Source organism: Lolium rigidum, chromosome 3 (genome assembly GCF_022539505.1).
Source record: "Lolium rigidum isolate FL_2022 chromosome 3, APGP_CSIRO_Lrig_0.1, whole genome shotgun sequence".
Taxonomy (NCBI): domain Eukaryota; kingdom Viridiplantae; phylum Streptophyta; class Magnoliopsida; order Poales; family Poaceae; genus Lolium; species Lolium rigidum.
The window spans coordinates 89,653,198-89,667,766 of record NC_061510.1 but is presented as its reverse complement, the minus strand read 5'-3'; the positions used below and the strand labels follow the sequence as shown (position 1 = coordinate 89,667,766).

General features: G+C 42.5%; 2 protein-coding genes and 2 non-coding genes across 10 annotated transcripts; all 4 read right to left on the bottom strand.

Moving 5' to 3' along the window:
* Window positions 1-285: 285 nt before the first annotated feature.
* LOC124695163 lies at window positions 286-918 on the bottom strand. Its single transcript, XM_047228049.1, has one exon. The coding sequence runs from the start codon at window positions 916-918 to the stop codon at window positions 286-288; it is 633 nt and encodes a 210-aa protein (XP_047084005.1).
* A 6,221-nt stretch (window positions 919-7,139) lies between these two features.
* On the bottom strand, window positions 7,140-7,213 carry TRNAV-AAC. Its single transcript has one exon. It is a non-coding gene; the product is annotated as a tRNA-Val (tRNA).
* A 93-nt stretch (window positions 7,214-7,306) lies between these two features.
* Window positions 7,307-7,380, bottom strand: TRNAV-CAC. Its single transcript has one exon. It is a non-coding gene; the product is annotated as a tRNA-Val (tRNA).
* Window positions 7,381-7,682: 302 nt separating this feature from the next.
* On the bottom strand, window positions 7,683-13,102 carry LOC124697435 (cyclin-J18-like). 7 transcript variants are annotated; one of them, XR_007000793.1, is made up of 7 exons: window positions 13,091-13,102; window positions 12,924-12,994; window positions 12,241-12,367; window positions 12,080-12,140; window positions 11,491-11,665; window positions 8,481-8,633; window positions 7,683-7,716 (listed from the first exon to the last, which is right to left on the bottom strand). XR_007000793.1 is itself a non-coding variant. In XM_047230027.1 (5 exons), the coding sequence occupies exons 1-5, from the start codon at window positions 13,094-13,096 to the stop codon at window positions 11,547-11,549; spliced, it is 384 nt and encodes a 127-aa protein (XP_047085983.1). In that variant the 5' UTR covers window positions 13,097-13,102; the 3' UTR covers window positions 11,354-11,546. The 7 variants fall into 7 exon arrangements, 1 of the variants encoding a protein (XP_047085983.1); XR_007000791.1 differs by lacking the exon at window positions 7,683-7,716 and adding an exon at window positions 7,808-7,932; XR_007000792.1 differs by lacking the exon at window positions 7,683-7,716 and adding an exon at window positions 8,188-8,377.
* Between the last annotated feature and the right edge of the window lie 1,467 nt (window positions 13,103-14,569).

The window sequence follows — 14,569 nt, the reverse complement described above, 5'->3', positions numbered from 1 at the left end:
ATTGACACTGAAAAAAAATATCGTTTTGCATTAAAATTATCATCTTTTTTTCTCATAGCAGATGACGTTGAAGCCACCCCAACTAGCATATGGGAAACATATCTGAACTACAAACCCAAACATGATCGAAAAGATATGATTTCAGACCAGGTTGAGCAGCACCACCATATGCCACCACTTAATTAGGCCCACTGAAAAACGAACTTGGAATTTGACACAGAATCACCAACGTCGTCGAGGTTCCCAACGTAAGTAACTGAAAAAAGTTTATATAACTTCGGCCAATCAATCCTCTGCTGCCGGAAGAAAAGATCGCTCGAACTCGGCATCCATGAGGACGCCGGCCATGACATGGACCACGGTCTGGTCCCTGACGATATCGGCGCACTCCGACCGCACGCCGTTGACGACGAGAGCCCCGTCCGCGTCCCTCCAGGCGTACATCTTCAGTCCAGAGACGGAGTCCAGTAGCCTCACCCGCTCGCGCAGAGGCACGTCCTCAGAGCGCAGGCGCCGGGGCACCGCCGAGAAGCCGAGCACGCGCGAGACGACGGCATAGGTGTCGTCCTTGGCCTTCCCCTCGGCAAAGCTCTTGTTTGGCCGCAGCTTGAGGACACGGCGGAACGATTCCGGCGAGGGCACAAAGGCGGTGAAGGCGAGGTCCCTCGGGAGCATGGACAGCATCATCTCGCCGAACTCCCCGAGGCTCGCGCTCATCGCGGCGCACTGAGCAGGAGGATTATGGGAGGACGAAGATGTTGTGTGGATGTCGTGGCGCATTGGTGGCGAGGAGGAAGGTAGGGAGAGGAGCAGGAGGACGATGAATAGTAGGGTCACTGAGGAGGCGGCGGCAATGCCTGCAAGGAGGTGCCGTCGTTGCGACAACAGCCGTGGCCTGAGCGTCCTCCTTGCGGCCATTTTGATGTGAGATAGACTGATAAGTGGTGGATTTGGATTGGTTCCGGGAACTAATTAGCTGCAGCCTGCATATGCATTCCACTGCACGCACTCGTTTAATTAGACGGTGGTGCAAGGGGTCGGAGGCAGACGGCGTGGAGATGGGCGCGGCGCGACCGGACATAGCGGATCTGGCTGGTGCCCCTACTCTCTTCCCGATGCTGAACTTGGAAGCTGAAGTAACGTACACATGATTACACATAACGATTGTCGAGGAGAAGAAACGCAGGTACGGAGCTGCGTGCGCGTGCCGGCGTCAATCAGGCGAGGCGGCTAGCTGCGTTGACGACTGCAAAATTGGACATGGAGCGCTTTGCTTCTTCCTTACAAATAGCAAGGTCTTCATGTGAGTGTACTAATGTTAACTTCCTAGGATGGATTCACAAAACCTTCGACCATCGACTTGAAAACAGTGCTCATATGGATCCAAATTCATGACTTTCCCGTTGGTTTAAAAGGCATGTTGAAGACCCAGGCGAAAAAGGTTGGACAGCATGTGACAATTGAACCACCCACGACTGATTTTGTTGGTAATTTCTACAGAGCTAGGGTTAGAATTGATTATAGTCTTGCGCGCTCTTATCTTCTATGATTAGATGGATGTTTTAGCGTGTCTCTACTGATTATAGTCTTGCTGCCGGCTAACTTCACCATATAACCTCGGCGATATATTCGCCCGGCGAGCTCAACCATTTCTAGTCTCGCTAAGTACGTGCCGGAGTTCGTTCCTTGGTACTTACCCTCGCCTTTTCTTTCTCTTTTGTTTCCTCCTTTTGTCGGCAACCGATGGCCCGACTTCAACAGGTACGAGATGACGACGTTAGCAAGGTTACCCTTCCGGTTTGGCTTGGGCAGGGTTATGAACGCCGTTGGTCATCTTCAGGACTCTTAGTCCAATTTGTATCTTGTCTGTACTCGGACGTATTTGATCTTCTGTATAACTCAGATCTTTGTATTGTATATTTGTATTCTTGACTCGTTGGAGTCGTTGTTGTAATATATGTTTCTTGTGGGCTCTATTGTACACCTGTTGTAATGCTATTGTTCGTGGTAATTCCTCTGGCATCACGCGTGTGATTCGTCACGCACATCGTGTCGGAGGGTGTCTCAAAATCGATACGTGCGGATTTTGGCGGAATAGCTAGAATCATCATTGTACCGATTCCGAGGCGTCACAAGTTGGTATCAGAGCTCTGATACCAACTTGTGCCGGTGTCAATCAGGCGACACGGCGACCTGCGTTGAGGGCACTGACAAGTAGCACGAAACGGGACGGCTGGTTGGCGTTCCATTTCTCCACGGTTTGTTCGAGCCGAACCAATCTTACATGGGCCGATAAGAAACTCTCAAGCACGAGCGTGCGGCCGAACCATGGGCCATGTGAGGGTCAACGTCTGGCTGCAAAATTAGACATATCGCACTTTGCTTCTTCCTTACGAGTAGCAAGGTCGCCATGTGAGTGTATTGATGTTAACTCCCTAGGATGGATTCACAAAACCTTCGACGATCAAATTGAAACAGTGCTCTTATATGGATTCATATTCATGACTTGACCGTTAGTTACAAAGGAATGTTGCAGACCCTAGCGGAAAGGGTTGCAGACCATGTGACAGTTGAACCACCTCGATCGATTTTGTTGGTAATTTCTACATAACCAAGGTTAGAATTGATGTGGGCAAAGAACTCAAGACGACCGGTGTCAATTATCTGGGGCTTTTCTAGTGAAATATGAGCGTCTCTCGGATAGGTGTGCGTATGTGGTATGCTCGGTCACCTTTACAAGGAACATGGAGACATGATTCATGTGCCGTCTAATTTGGTGTTTCAAGGCTTACGAGCTGGTGTCCTGGAGGATGACATGCTGGTAGAGGAAGGGAGTGTGGTAGCACCGGAAGAGGTGGTAGAGTTGGCGCAAGAGGTGGATATGACCATAAAGATTCGGGAAACCTTGGTGGTGGTAGCACCGAGGATTTGAGTGAGCATGACCTCAACACTGATCCAAACATGAAGCGTACAACCCTTCCAATCATCAGAAAGTGTTTCGGAGCCGAGTGTGCAAGGCATGGTTGGTAATCTGCTGAAGGTGTTTCAACCAAGTGGAGAGGATGTTCTAACTAGCCCTCCTATGAAGAGGGACCCGGAGAGAAGCAAGACATATGTGCCTAAGGAAGCATCATCATCAACTCAGGAACGGCGGGCCCAAAGAGGGAACAACTAGGAGTAATGATGAGTATCTTCAGCCTAAACCGTTGAGGAGCGGGCAATGCCTCGTCTATTAGAGATCTGTGCTATTTTCTTGGAAAGTTTGCCCCATCATTTTTTGCGTTTTAGAAACATAAGTAAGCAAAGCTCGAGTTAATAGTCTAGCTGGTACTTTAGGCTATGATCGAGCTTTTGCAGTTGGGAGTGATATGTTAGAATTGCAGATCTTCGTATTGTTCGGAACAATAATATAACTTTGGATATTTTGGGTTACTCGCAATACCACATTGATGCTTTTGTTGAAGGCCTTCACGAGCCTTGAAGGCTAGCCTGGTCTATGGCAAAGCACACACCCATGAGAGATACAAAATGTGTGACCCAATGAAAGATATTTGCAGAAGTAGGTCTTTACCGTGAGTCTGTATTGGAGACTTCAATGACGTGCTCCAGACAGATGAACATGTCGGTATCGGAAGGAATCACACACAACTTTAGGGCATTGAGATACGGTCGATGTAAGTGTTGCACTATAACACAAAATTTAATAAATTCTCTTTATATGCATGAGTACAAACATGTAGCACAAATCCTAAGGTAACATTTCGTTGACAGTTAATCCAGATTAACTTTATCGTAATATTGGCAATGTAACTATATTTTCGTTTTTCTTCACGGACCCACTTATAATTTCTTTTTAGGAAGAAATGTTTTTTTGTTATTTCGCTTTGTTAACAAGAAATGGTACATTTCTATGACTAAAACATGCTCCCTCCGTTCCTAGATATAAGGTGTATAGTTTTTTGATAAAAGACTCCAAAATTTAAGGTATATTTCGTTGAACACATGTATGGATATTTTTTTAGGGATTTGCTTGTGTTTCCTTATCTTTTGAAAACTCATTTATTTTATCATGTCAATAGTCCAGGATCAATCCCGCCAAACCTTGCGTAGTTTTCTCTTCATGTGTGTTTTTTAATTTCCGTGCCAAAAACTATACACCTTATATCTAGTGACGGAGGGATTATAATACAAACACATAACATTTGATAGGATTTGAACTTGTGATATTAATCTTCTTCTTCTCTTGACTTGTGTGTTCACGGTGCATAATAATATGACACTTCTTTTGTGTGTGTGAACTATGGATGGGTCACAAGAGCTATTGTTCTATACTATATGCATATACTACACATATATATTGATTTAGAAACTTGAAACGAAAATATCTACTACTTCTATTTGTCTTCCTTGTACCATAAAGTATCTTTGATTAATTTAGCAACATTAATTCTAGTTTGTAATCCTTCTAGAGCATTGTAGTGCTTTTTTTTTGTTCGGATGTATCTAAAGGATTCATATAGAAAAAAATTGCAAACCATCCAAATTTTCTATTGGTAAGGAGAATTAACAGATAGTTAGTACACATTTAAGAGAGGTTTTTTTTTTGAAATGGATGCTAAACTCTAGCCTCTGCATGGATAGATGCATACAACCCTTTTTATTAGTTTTATTCAACAAAGGATTGACAAAGATCATATATTAGAATACCCAAAGCCATAATGCAAGACCTACACACCCGACATTGACAGAAAAAACAAGGAAACATGGCCTTGTCCCCTGAAAACATGAAAACCCCTCATCAACTAGGAGCCAAGGACATCGCATACCTCGAAACACACCCTAAGCGAAACATGAGCACTCATCCGATTTAGCACTCTTAACGAGTAAGCCGTCACCTCCATCAAACTGCCATTCAATCTTCAGTTAAAAAATTGCATAGTCTTCGTTGTTCCTACCGTCAATGCTACCACGAAGTCAGGCAGCGCCACGTCCCCGCGAGCATCTATTGTCACATGCCCTCCGCCTAGACCCCGCTGCACCATGCCATTGAGACTCGTCATCGCAGATGGTACATGCCAAGCCGCTCCACCTTGGTCCGCAAGCACAAACACAGAAACGCCTCTATACATTAATACACGAGACCGCATAAACTGCCTTGATAGGGATAAGTGCGGCACATAATTACATGCTCTTAGACACCTGCAACTTTTAGAAGACAGAGAAGCTTCTGATACATTGAATAGACCAAAATGAGCACAAAGGGTCAGCCTTTCTCACCAAGTACAATATTTTTGGTGGGACGCAAGAGATGCGTGCGCTGACTTGCCTAGGATCCGGCAGCGCCGACGCTGTAGATGCCCTTTTTCTTGACGATGACGTTACCTCGACTTAGGCGAGGAGCACGCCCTTGAGGTTGGCGGTGAAGAGTTCGCCGCCGGCGTCCTTCATCATGTAGCTCATCATGCGGCGGCGTGCGGCTGGCGCATTTGATGCTCTCGATCTCGGCCGGCGAGTTGTCGATCCATGCGGTGAAAAGGAAAGAGAGACGGGGAAATTTCACGATCTCTACTACAGGCAGGCCCGGGCTCTCTTTCCTTTTCACCGCATGGCCCAGGTACCCTTCCTTCTATTCCTTCTTTATTTTTTCCTGTATAAATACTGGGCCTATATAAAAATTTGGGGCCCTCCAAATTCTTAATATTTCCAATTGATGTATAAGAAATTAAAATATATATGTTATATTTGTCAAATATTTCTTGCAAGATAGGGGCTATTTTAGATTTTTTCATAGGGCCCCAGATTTTGCCGGCTCAGCCCTGACTACGGGCCCGGTGGTGCTTATTGTTGTTGTTGTAAAAAATCTGATATTCGTTGATTTTCTGTTGTAGTCATCTTAAGATCTCGGGAGGGAGGGACAGTATCGCGAACGAGGGGGCGAGGAAAGATCATTTGAACCTTTGAGATCGGATACCAGAAAAACGGACTTTCCGGATTGATGCCCTTATTGGTGTTGGTTCTATACTTTCCATGTATCACAACTTATTTCCTAATTGATTGGAGGATTTTCTGATTGTGGATTCGTGGTGATTTCTTCATTGTACTGATTTTGCATTTAATACTCCCTGTTTACTTCTCATGATGTTGATTTTGCACGGATGTTTAGTACGATTGGACGGTATAGATGTTTTCGATGTTTGATGTCAAACATTTTTATGACGTGTGGACTTCAATATAATAGTAAAAATATAATAGTAAAGATCAATAGATTAGTGTTTTTAAGAAAAACAAGATCTCCTTTTCAACATATAAAGTGGTAAACTGGACTGGAAGGTGCTGAGAAAGTACATGAGAGTTGTCACGGAAACCTTATTGAGTTAGCAAAACAGTGAACTAGAATGCTTAGACACGTCAGGTCGTTCTTAGATTTGTAGGGGAGTACCCCTCCATTCCAAAATATAAGACGCCATGATTTTTGTTGGTCAATAATTTACAGCTTTGACTATCATGTGTACTTATTTTTGTAAAAGAAATGCAAGGATGCCATTTATATGTTTTCAATCCATATAATTTGTATAATATTAGTGCTTAAAGTTGCATCAAAATCCATGCAAAATAAAGCACGCCGTACATTTTGGAGAGAGTGAGTAATACTTATATACTACCTCCATACTAGTTTATTAGTGTATTGCACACTTAGAAAAACATTAATTTGATTAACAAAATGTGAAATATATGTCACAAAATTATACAATTGGATTCAAATTCAAAAGAACTTTCTAATGATATAATTTTTGTGGTACATATCTTATATTTTGTTGACTAAATTAGTAGTCAAAGTTTTTCATGAAATACGTAAAACCCTAATAAATTGGTATGGAGGGAGTTTTTTTTTTTTTTTGACTAAGAAGCCACAAAGAACACTTATATACCACAAATATACTATAATCCACGCACTAAGCTAGAATTGCAATCATACATTGGTATTTTGCGGCTTGACTTTTATAATGCTGCATTCGTAGCCGCAAACAAATTATTTTAATAATTGACGGAAATTTTAACATACCATAAGATAATAAAAGAGAAATAAAGGAAAAAACGAACAGTAAATAAAATACGAAAAAACATAGGAAAAAAATATGTGGCGTCGTCCGGATTTGAACCGGAGATCTTCAGCGTGTTAAACTGACGTGCTAACCAACTACACCACGACACCTGTTTATATGTAAAAGTACCGTAATGTTTTTATTCGTAAGCATTTAGTTTGTCAAAAAGAAAAACGAACAGTAAACAAAATATGAAAAAATATTGGCGTCGTCCGGATTTGAACCGGAGATCTTCAGAGAGTGAAACTGACGTGCTAACCAACTACACCACGACACCTGTATGTTTATCAATGGCACCATAAATAATTTTATTACTAGTAAATAATTTAATCGCCTGATTATGACGTTACCCTGGACCTTTCTTCCCTATGTAATCATGCCATGGAAAACAACAAACCGCAAATCTTCCCTACAAAAGATCATGGCATGTTAATGATATTTTTTCTTACTTAATGGTGGACGTAAAACAAGACTCCTAGTCGATTCGTAGGGTAACTTAGCACGAGCTGATTCTGTCTATCAGTAGGCCTATAAAAATGTAAGTACAGAGGTTGGGCCAGTAGCTCGATCATGATGGTTCATCTTATCCTTAAAAACTCATGGATTATACAGTCTGCAAACACAAACCAAATCATGGCCTATAAAATTTGAACAGGGAATATCTTTAATATGACAGTATCACATCAACTCTCATTCCCTCTACAAAAGCTCATGGCATGTGATGATGTGAATGATATTTTCCTTACTTAATGGTGGACGTAAAACAAGACTAGTCAATTTGTAGGGTAACTTCCGAGCTAGCAGGAGCTGATTCTGTCTATCAGTAGGCCTATAAAATTGTCAAATACAAAGGTTAGGCCACTAGCTTGATCATGATGGTTCATCTTATCCTTAAAAAAATATGGATTATTCTGTCTGCAAACACAAAACCAAATCATGGCCTACAAAATTTGAACAAGGAATATCTTATTATGAGAATATCCCATCAACTCTCGGAGCCCTCTCTATATACACATGCTGAATAAAATCTACGAATATGCTACTTCATCAGTTCAGCATATGTATGATCAGTATCTCACGATGCAACTCCGTTATTTTCATATGTAGTTTACAATTGTACATAAAAAAAAGATGGCGAGATTTCAATGTTATCGTAACCCTCAGGTAAAATAAAATGCCAAGTGCCACTGCCGCATTGACATGAGGGGATAACTCAGAAGAGATCCAGCATCAATACTTTGGCCACTTTGTACAGAATTAATTAGCAAGCATCACTCCTCAGCATGTTTTGGAAATCAAAATTCAAAAATGGTCAGATGCAAACAAGCAGCCCTATGTTCTACATATGTACTTTGGTTGCAGGTCGTTAGTACTTACATTGGTAAAATTTGGACACTACCAGTTGTGTTGTACACATACTGAAATCTCTCTTGTTCTTCTCTTTGCTTTCATCTGGTTTGATCACATGCATGAGAATTGTCATAACAATCTTCGAGATCTCTTCTTCAGCATATGAAGTGGTAAACTGGACTGGAAAGTGCAGATATTGTTAGTAAGTACATCAGAGTTGTCAGAACAATCTTATTTATTTAGCGGACCAGTGCAGTAGAATGCTTAGACACACCAGCCGTCATCATTCTTACATATGTAAGGAGTAGGCCTTGGCCATATACAGACACGTTGTTCATGCATTAGCATGTGACCTCAAGGAACACTAGGTATAAATTGAAGAAAGTATAAACAACTCAATGCTCACCGTTCCACTTGAGAAAAGATCACCAAACCAAAAGCAACTATTTTGGACCATACATAAATAAAGTGAATTATGATTCTAATGGCCGGAAACTCCCATTTCTGCAGAGGAACTGAGATAAAATAAAGCAACTAAGGAAGGACTGGAAACTCCCATTTCTGCCGAGGAACTGAGATAAAATACGCAGCACCAAGAAATTGGTATGCCACCAGCACGGACAACCCCCACTACTAGGAAAAAGCTAATAGGCCCCAAGCTACCGCCGGCGCGCCAAAAAAGTGGTCCGCCGGCGCTATATTACCGTCGGCGCACCTATCATTGGTGTGCCGGTGATGCTCAAATACCGCTGGTGCATCAAAAAATTGGCATGCCGAGGGTAGGGGTCACCTAGGTCTGGGCCATGGCAAAAATCTGGTGCCCACTTACCGCCAGTGCACCACTATAGTGGGATGGCGGTGGTTTAATAAAGAAAATGATTGAAATTTCAAAATTTTAAATCCTTTGAGATGTCCATATTTTATGTCATCTAGTTTGAAGGAAAAATTAACATACATGAATTTCGCCAATTTTTGCAAAATGGCACCATGTTTCGATAAAACGGCTTCGGATTTTTGCATACAACCTCCGATGAAAAAGTTTGTTATACTCCCTCCGATCCATATTAGTTGCAACTAATATAGATGTATCTAGACATATTTTAGTTTTAGATACATCCATACTAGTATCAAGTAATATGAATCGGAGGAAGTATGAAAATTTATCTACGGAAAAGTTACATTCGATTTCAACCGCCTACTGCCGTTTACCGATTTTTTTAAATCGTAAAATTCAAAATGAAAATTGGAGTTTTCGGAGGTTTTAGATTTTGCTGCGAATTTCTTTGACAAAGGGGGCACCTACCGCCGGCACACCACCATATTGGTGCGCCGGCGATAACCTTCGCTTTATTTTCAAAACCAGCTGGCGCACCCCTTCTCCTCCTCATCTTCCACTATTCTTCCTCCTCTTCCCCTTCTCCTCCTCCTCCCCCCCCCCCCCCCGCCCACTTCCATCTTGTCCACCTTCTTCCAACTCCTTCCTCTCCCTCCCTCCGGCGACCACCTTCTCAACCTCCCTCCGGTGACCACCTGCTCGAGACCTCCCTCCGACGAGCTAGTCCGACGAACACCTGCACGAGACCTCCCTCCGGCGAGAGCTACTTCGGCAAGCACCTCCTCTTCCTCCCTCAGGCGAGCTACTCCAGACCCACGGCCACGGCGACGACCTAGATCTAGGGTTTTTTTATTCTAAAAAAATTACCGTTGGCCCACCACTGTTACCGCTAGCAGACCAGCCTGGTCACCGGCAATAACGCGTTACCCCTGGCAGGTTACTGCTGGTGCGCCGACGGTAACGTCGTTTGTGCGCCGGCGATAGCGTTTTCCCTTGTAGTGTGGGCCACTCTTACTGGTGGCGTACCACTCTCTCCATACGCCACAAGTAAGAATCTACTAGTGCCGCACCAGAATTGTGGTACACCACGGGTAAATAGTGCCGGTGTACCACTTATTTGGTGCGCCACTAGTACCATTCTACCTATAGGCTTTTCCCTACTAGTGAACACCTTCAAGAAGGAATGCGTCAATGACGAGGCTGCTTCCCGGACTGGTGCTAAGGTTTCCCCCGGTACGCAGAGGGGAGAGGGGAAGGTGTACACCCGACACCCTTCAGGAAGGAATGGCGGCGCCCGCAGGCATCACTGCCCGCGGTGCCAGCCAAGCCGACAGGGATTTCTCCTGACCCCCAAAAAACCACGACCTGGACGCTCCATCGTGCTCCACCAAACTCGCCGCCGACCAACGGGCGCCACCACAATCTTGTAATCACCAACGCCGTCTCACCGTGGCCAATGATACGAGACCGGCAGGAACGAGAAGAAACAGCCAGGGGGGCGAGGAGTGGCAGAACAACGGCCATCTGGGAGGAAACAACATCCACCGCCATTAGCGGTAAACTTCTGAGCTAGCATGAGCTGATTCTGTCTATCAATAGGCTTATAAAAATGTATACAAAGTTAGGACACTAGCTCGATTATGATGGTTCATCTTATCCTTAAAATGGATTATTTTGTCTGCAAACACAACCAAATCATGGCCTATAAAATTTGAGCAAGGAATATCTTTAATATGAGAATATCCCATCAAATATCATGGAGAGTTGATGAGCCCTCTCTATCTTCATATACTGAATAAAATCTACGAATATGATACTTCAGCATATGATCACTATCTCATGATGCAACTCTGTTATTTTTACATGTAATTTACACTTGTACACAAAAGAAACAGATCACAAGATTTCAATGTTATCGTAACCCTCAGGTAAAATAAAATAACAATTGCCACTGCCGCATGGAAATGAGGGGATATCACTGCATTGGCAAGCTCAGGAGAGATCCAGCATCAGTGCATCAATCATCTAAGCTCAATTGTCATGTAATAATGTGGCAACACTACTTTCGCCACTTTTTACATAATTAATTAGCAAGCATCAATCCTCGGCATATTTTGGAAATCGAAATTCAGAAATGGTCAGATACAAACAAGCTGCACTATGTTCTACAGAAGTACTTGGTTGTACGTCGTTAGTACTTACATTGGTAAAATTTGGACACTGCCAGTTGTGTTGTACACATCACCGATGCACAAGCCTCACATACTGAAATCTCTCTTGTTCTTCTCTTTGATTTCATCCGGTTTGATCACATGCATGAGAATTGTCATAACAATCTTCAAGATCTCTTCTTCAGCATACGAAGTAGTGAACTGGACTGGAAATTGAAGATATTGTTAGAAAGTACATGAGAGTTGCCAGAACAACCTTATTGATTTAGTGAACCAATGCACTAGAATGCTTAGACACGTCAGGCATCTCAATTCTTACATATCTAGGAGATAGGCCTAGTCCATATATATACATTAGCATATGACCTCTGGGAACCCCAAGTGTAAACTGAAGAAAGTAGAAACAACCAAAACAACTATTAATGTAGTTCTTTTTTGAAACAGCGAAAGAAAGTTCTTTTTTGGACCATATATGCCTAGTAAAAGTACAAACAACCAAAGCAACTATCAGTGCTCACAATTCCACTTGAGATAAAAATTACCAAAACAAAAGCAATTATTAATGTAGTTCTTTTTTGGACCATACATAAACAAGGTGAAGTGTGCTTCTAATGGCTTACCCCAGGGAATTATTGGAAACTCCCATTTCTGCTTAGGAACTGAGATAACGTACGCAGTAACCTTAAGAGAACAGAGACAGACAGCGTCAGGTTTAACTTTGTCACAGCTCAATCTAGTATCTCTTCGAGGTCAATGGAAATGGTGCATTCAGGGAACATACAAGAGTCGAAGCAGCCAGTGGACAGGCAAAGTTAAAAAGCCACGAGGTATCTTCAGTCTCATACAGAATATCCAAGATTTCCATGCACACATCCATACTGACAAGATCACCTAACTTTGATATTTCCCTGTCAGTGAAGAAGAAAATAAGCAGCAGATAATTTGAAACTTCCTTGTTACGTTTCACATAGACCAAGAAGTCCAGAATGATAAGATCCTTTCAACAGCATATATTCATGCTCTAATACTTTGACAAATCAGAAGAATGATGATAGTACTAAGCACTAACAGTTCACAACCTTATAGGATCGACACAAAAGATTGTGTTGTCATTCAGTGTGTGTGCACTAAGAAGTAAATAATTACAGACAGCTAAGTGAACTGCTGTTGCGGAGTGAGGAATTGAATGCAACCGATTCTAATTCTAGTGACCAACTATTAGTCCACATGTCTGTTGTGCAGTTTCTCATATAATCCATTGGCCATTATAAATGGATGTGGACCCTATAGAACATCAGGCTTATGGAACAATTAATGTTTATTACTAACTAGTAATTCAGTAGGTTTATATGTTGGTTCTAAAGGCTATCACTTTCAATTTATAACACTGCTCCAAATAAAAGTACTATTAACAATTGGAGTATTGGTCAGCGATTAGCAAAGGATTTAAACGATTCAAAGAACCTGAACTGAATGAGGAGCTCTTCCAAGTGTATGAAAGCAATGTTTGTGCATCCAATGTTGTAATCCAATACCTACAGACCCCATAACAGACCAGCAGAGTATATAGCACCGGGATAAAATATGGCGACATATAGAAAAACATTTCAGTTATACCGCTCAAGCTGTACCTCCATGAACACGAGCTCCTGAGGCATTACGACAAACACCTTTAGTCACCATGAGAACGGAAGAGTAAAATAAGACGATGGGTCGTGAAACTCACGGCGTCAGCAAAATCACGGCACGTGAAATGCTGGTCGGCGATGATGCGGTCACTGAGCGCCTTGAGGCTCTTCACTGCCAGCGGTCTCATCTCATGGATCTGAACAGAAAATAGCATAAAAAGGAAGGTAGTAAGTAATGATGCTTCCCATGGCATGCATGCACACACACAGAGTTTGCTATAAAAAAAAATGCAGACAGTATGGTATCACCTTGCTGGCGATCCACACGGCGACGAGCGCGAAGAGCTGCAGGTTGCTGTACCTGAGGGGCTCGACGAGCCAGGACCTGACGGCTCGGCCGCTTCGTGCGCCGCAGAACCCCATCTTCCTGCCGCGCGCGAGCATGTCGAAAAGAATAAAATAGCGGCCGGAGAGCCCCAGCTATAAAAACCGAAATTGCGTGTCGGAGATCGACGGGCCGGCGATCACCTCGGGAGCGCGGGGAGGAAGCGCGCGTCGAAGAACTCGAGCGCGGAGTACTTGACGATGGGCCGGAGGTCGAGCCGCTGCCAGAGGGTTAGCAGGTGAGATTTAGTTTGGTTGGGGTTTCGACGGAATGGTGGATGGTTTACCTTGGAGGCGTGGAGGAGGAACTGGAGGAGGTGGCTCCGGCGGGAGGAACCGGGCCACCCGCTTGCGGCCGCCACCTCCATCGCGTCCCCATCATCCACGGTTTCCATGGCGGCGCGCCGGAGAAAGGCACGGCGTTGGGGAGGAAAGCCGTTGCAGCAGAGTCACGACGACGGCGAGCAGGTGAAGTACAGAAGAGGGTGGCCCATTACTAACTAGATAAGCGGCCCAACTGAAAAGATCAAAAGATTGCTTTGCATCAAAATTATCATTTTTTTCTCATGGCAAATGATGTTGAAATCAGCCTCTATAGACCTACCAGCCTGATCGGATATTCGGCCTGACCCATTTTGCTTGTTTTTTTTTTATTTTTTTTTCGTTTTCGTTTTCATTTCCTGTTTCTGTTTTTTCCTTTCTTTCTTTCTTTCTTTCTTTTTGTTTGGTTTTCTATTTCCTTTTTTCTGTTTATTTTTCTTTTTTTGTTTAAATTCATAAAAGTTACAATTTGAAAATTGTTCAAATTCAAATACAATTTGAATTTTAATTTTTTTGATGTTCAAAATTGTTCAAATTCAAAAATGTTATATTTTTAAAAATTTATATTAAAAAATGTTCAAATTCGAAAAAACATTTAAATTTTAAAATTGTTCATATTTAAAATTTTATTTTCTGATTTTTTTAATTTTTTAATTTTTTTAAATTTAAAAGCTGCTCATATTCGAAAAAATGTTCAAATTTTTAAAAATTCAGATTTTGGTACTAAAAATAAAAAAGTCAGATTTCAAAAGTTCAAATTTAAAACACACAAGAAAA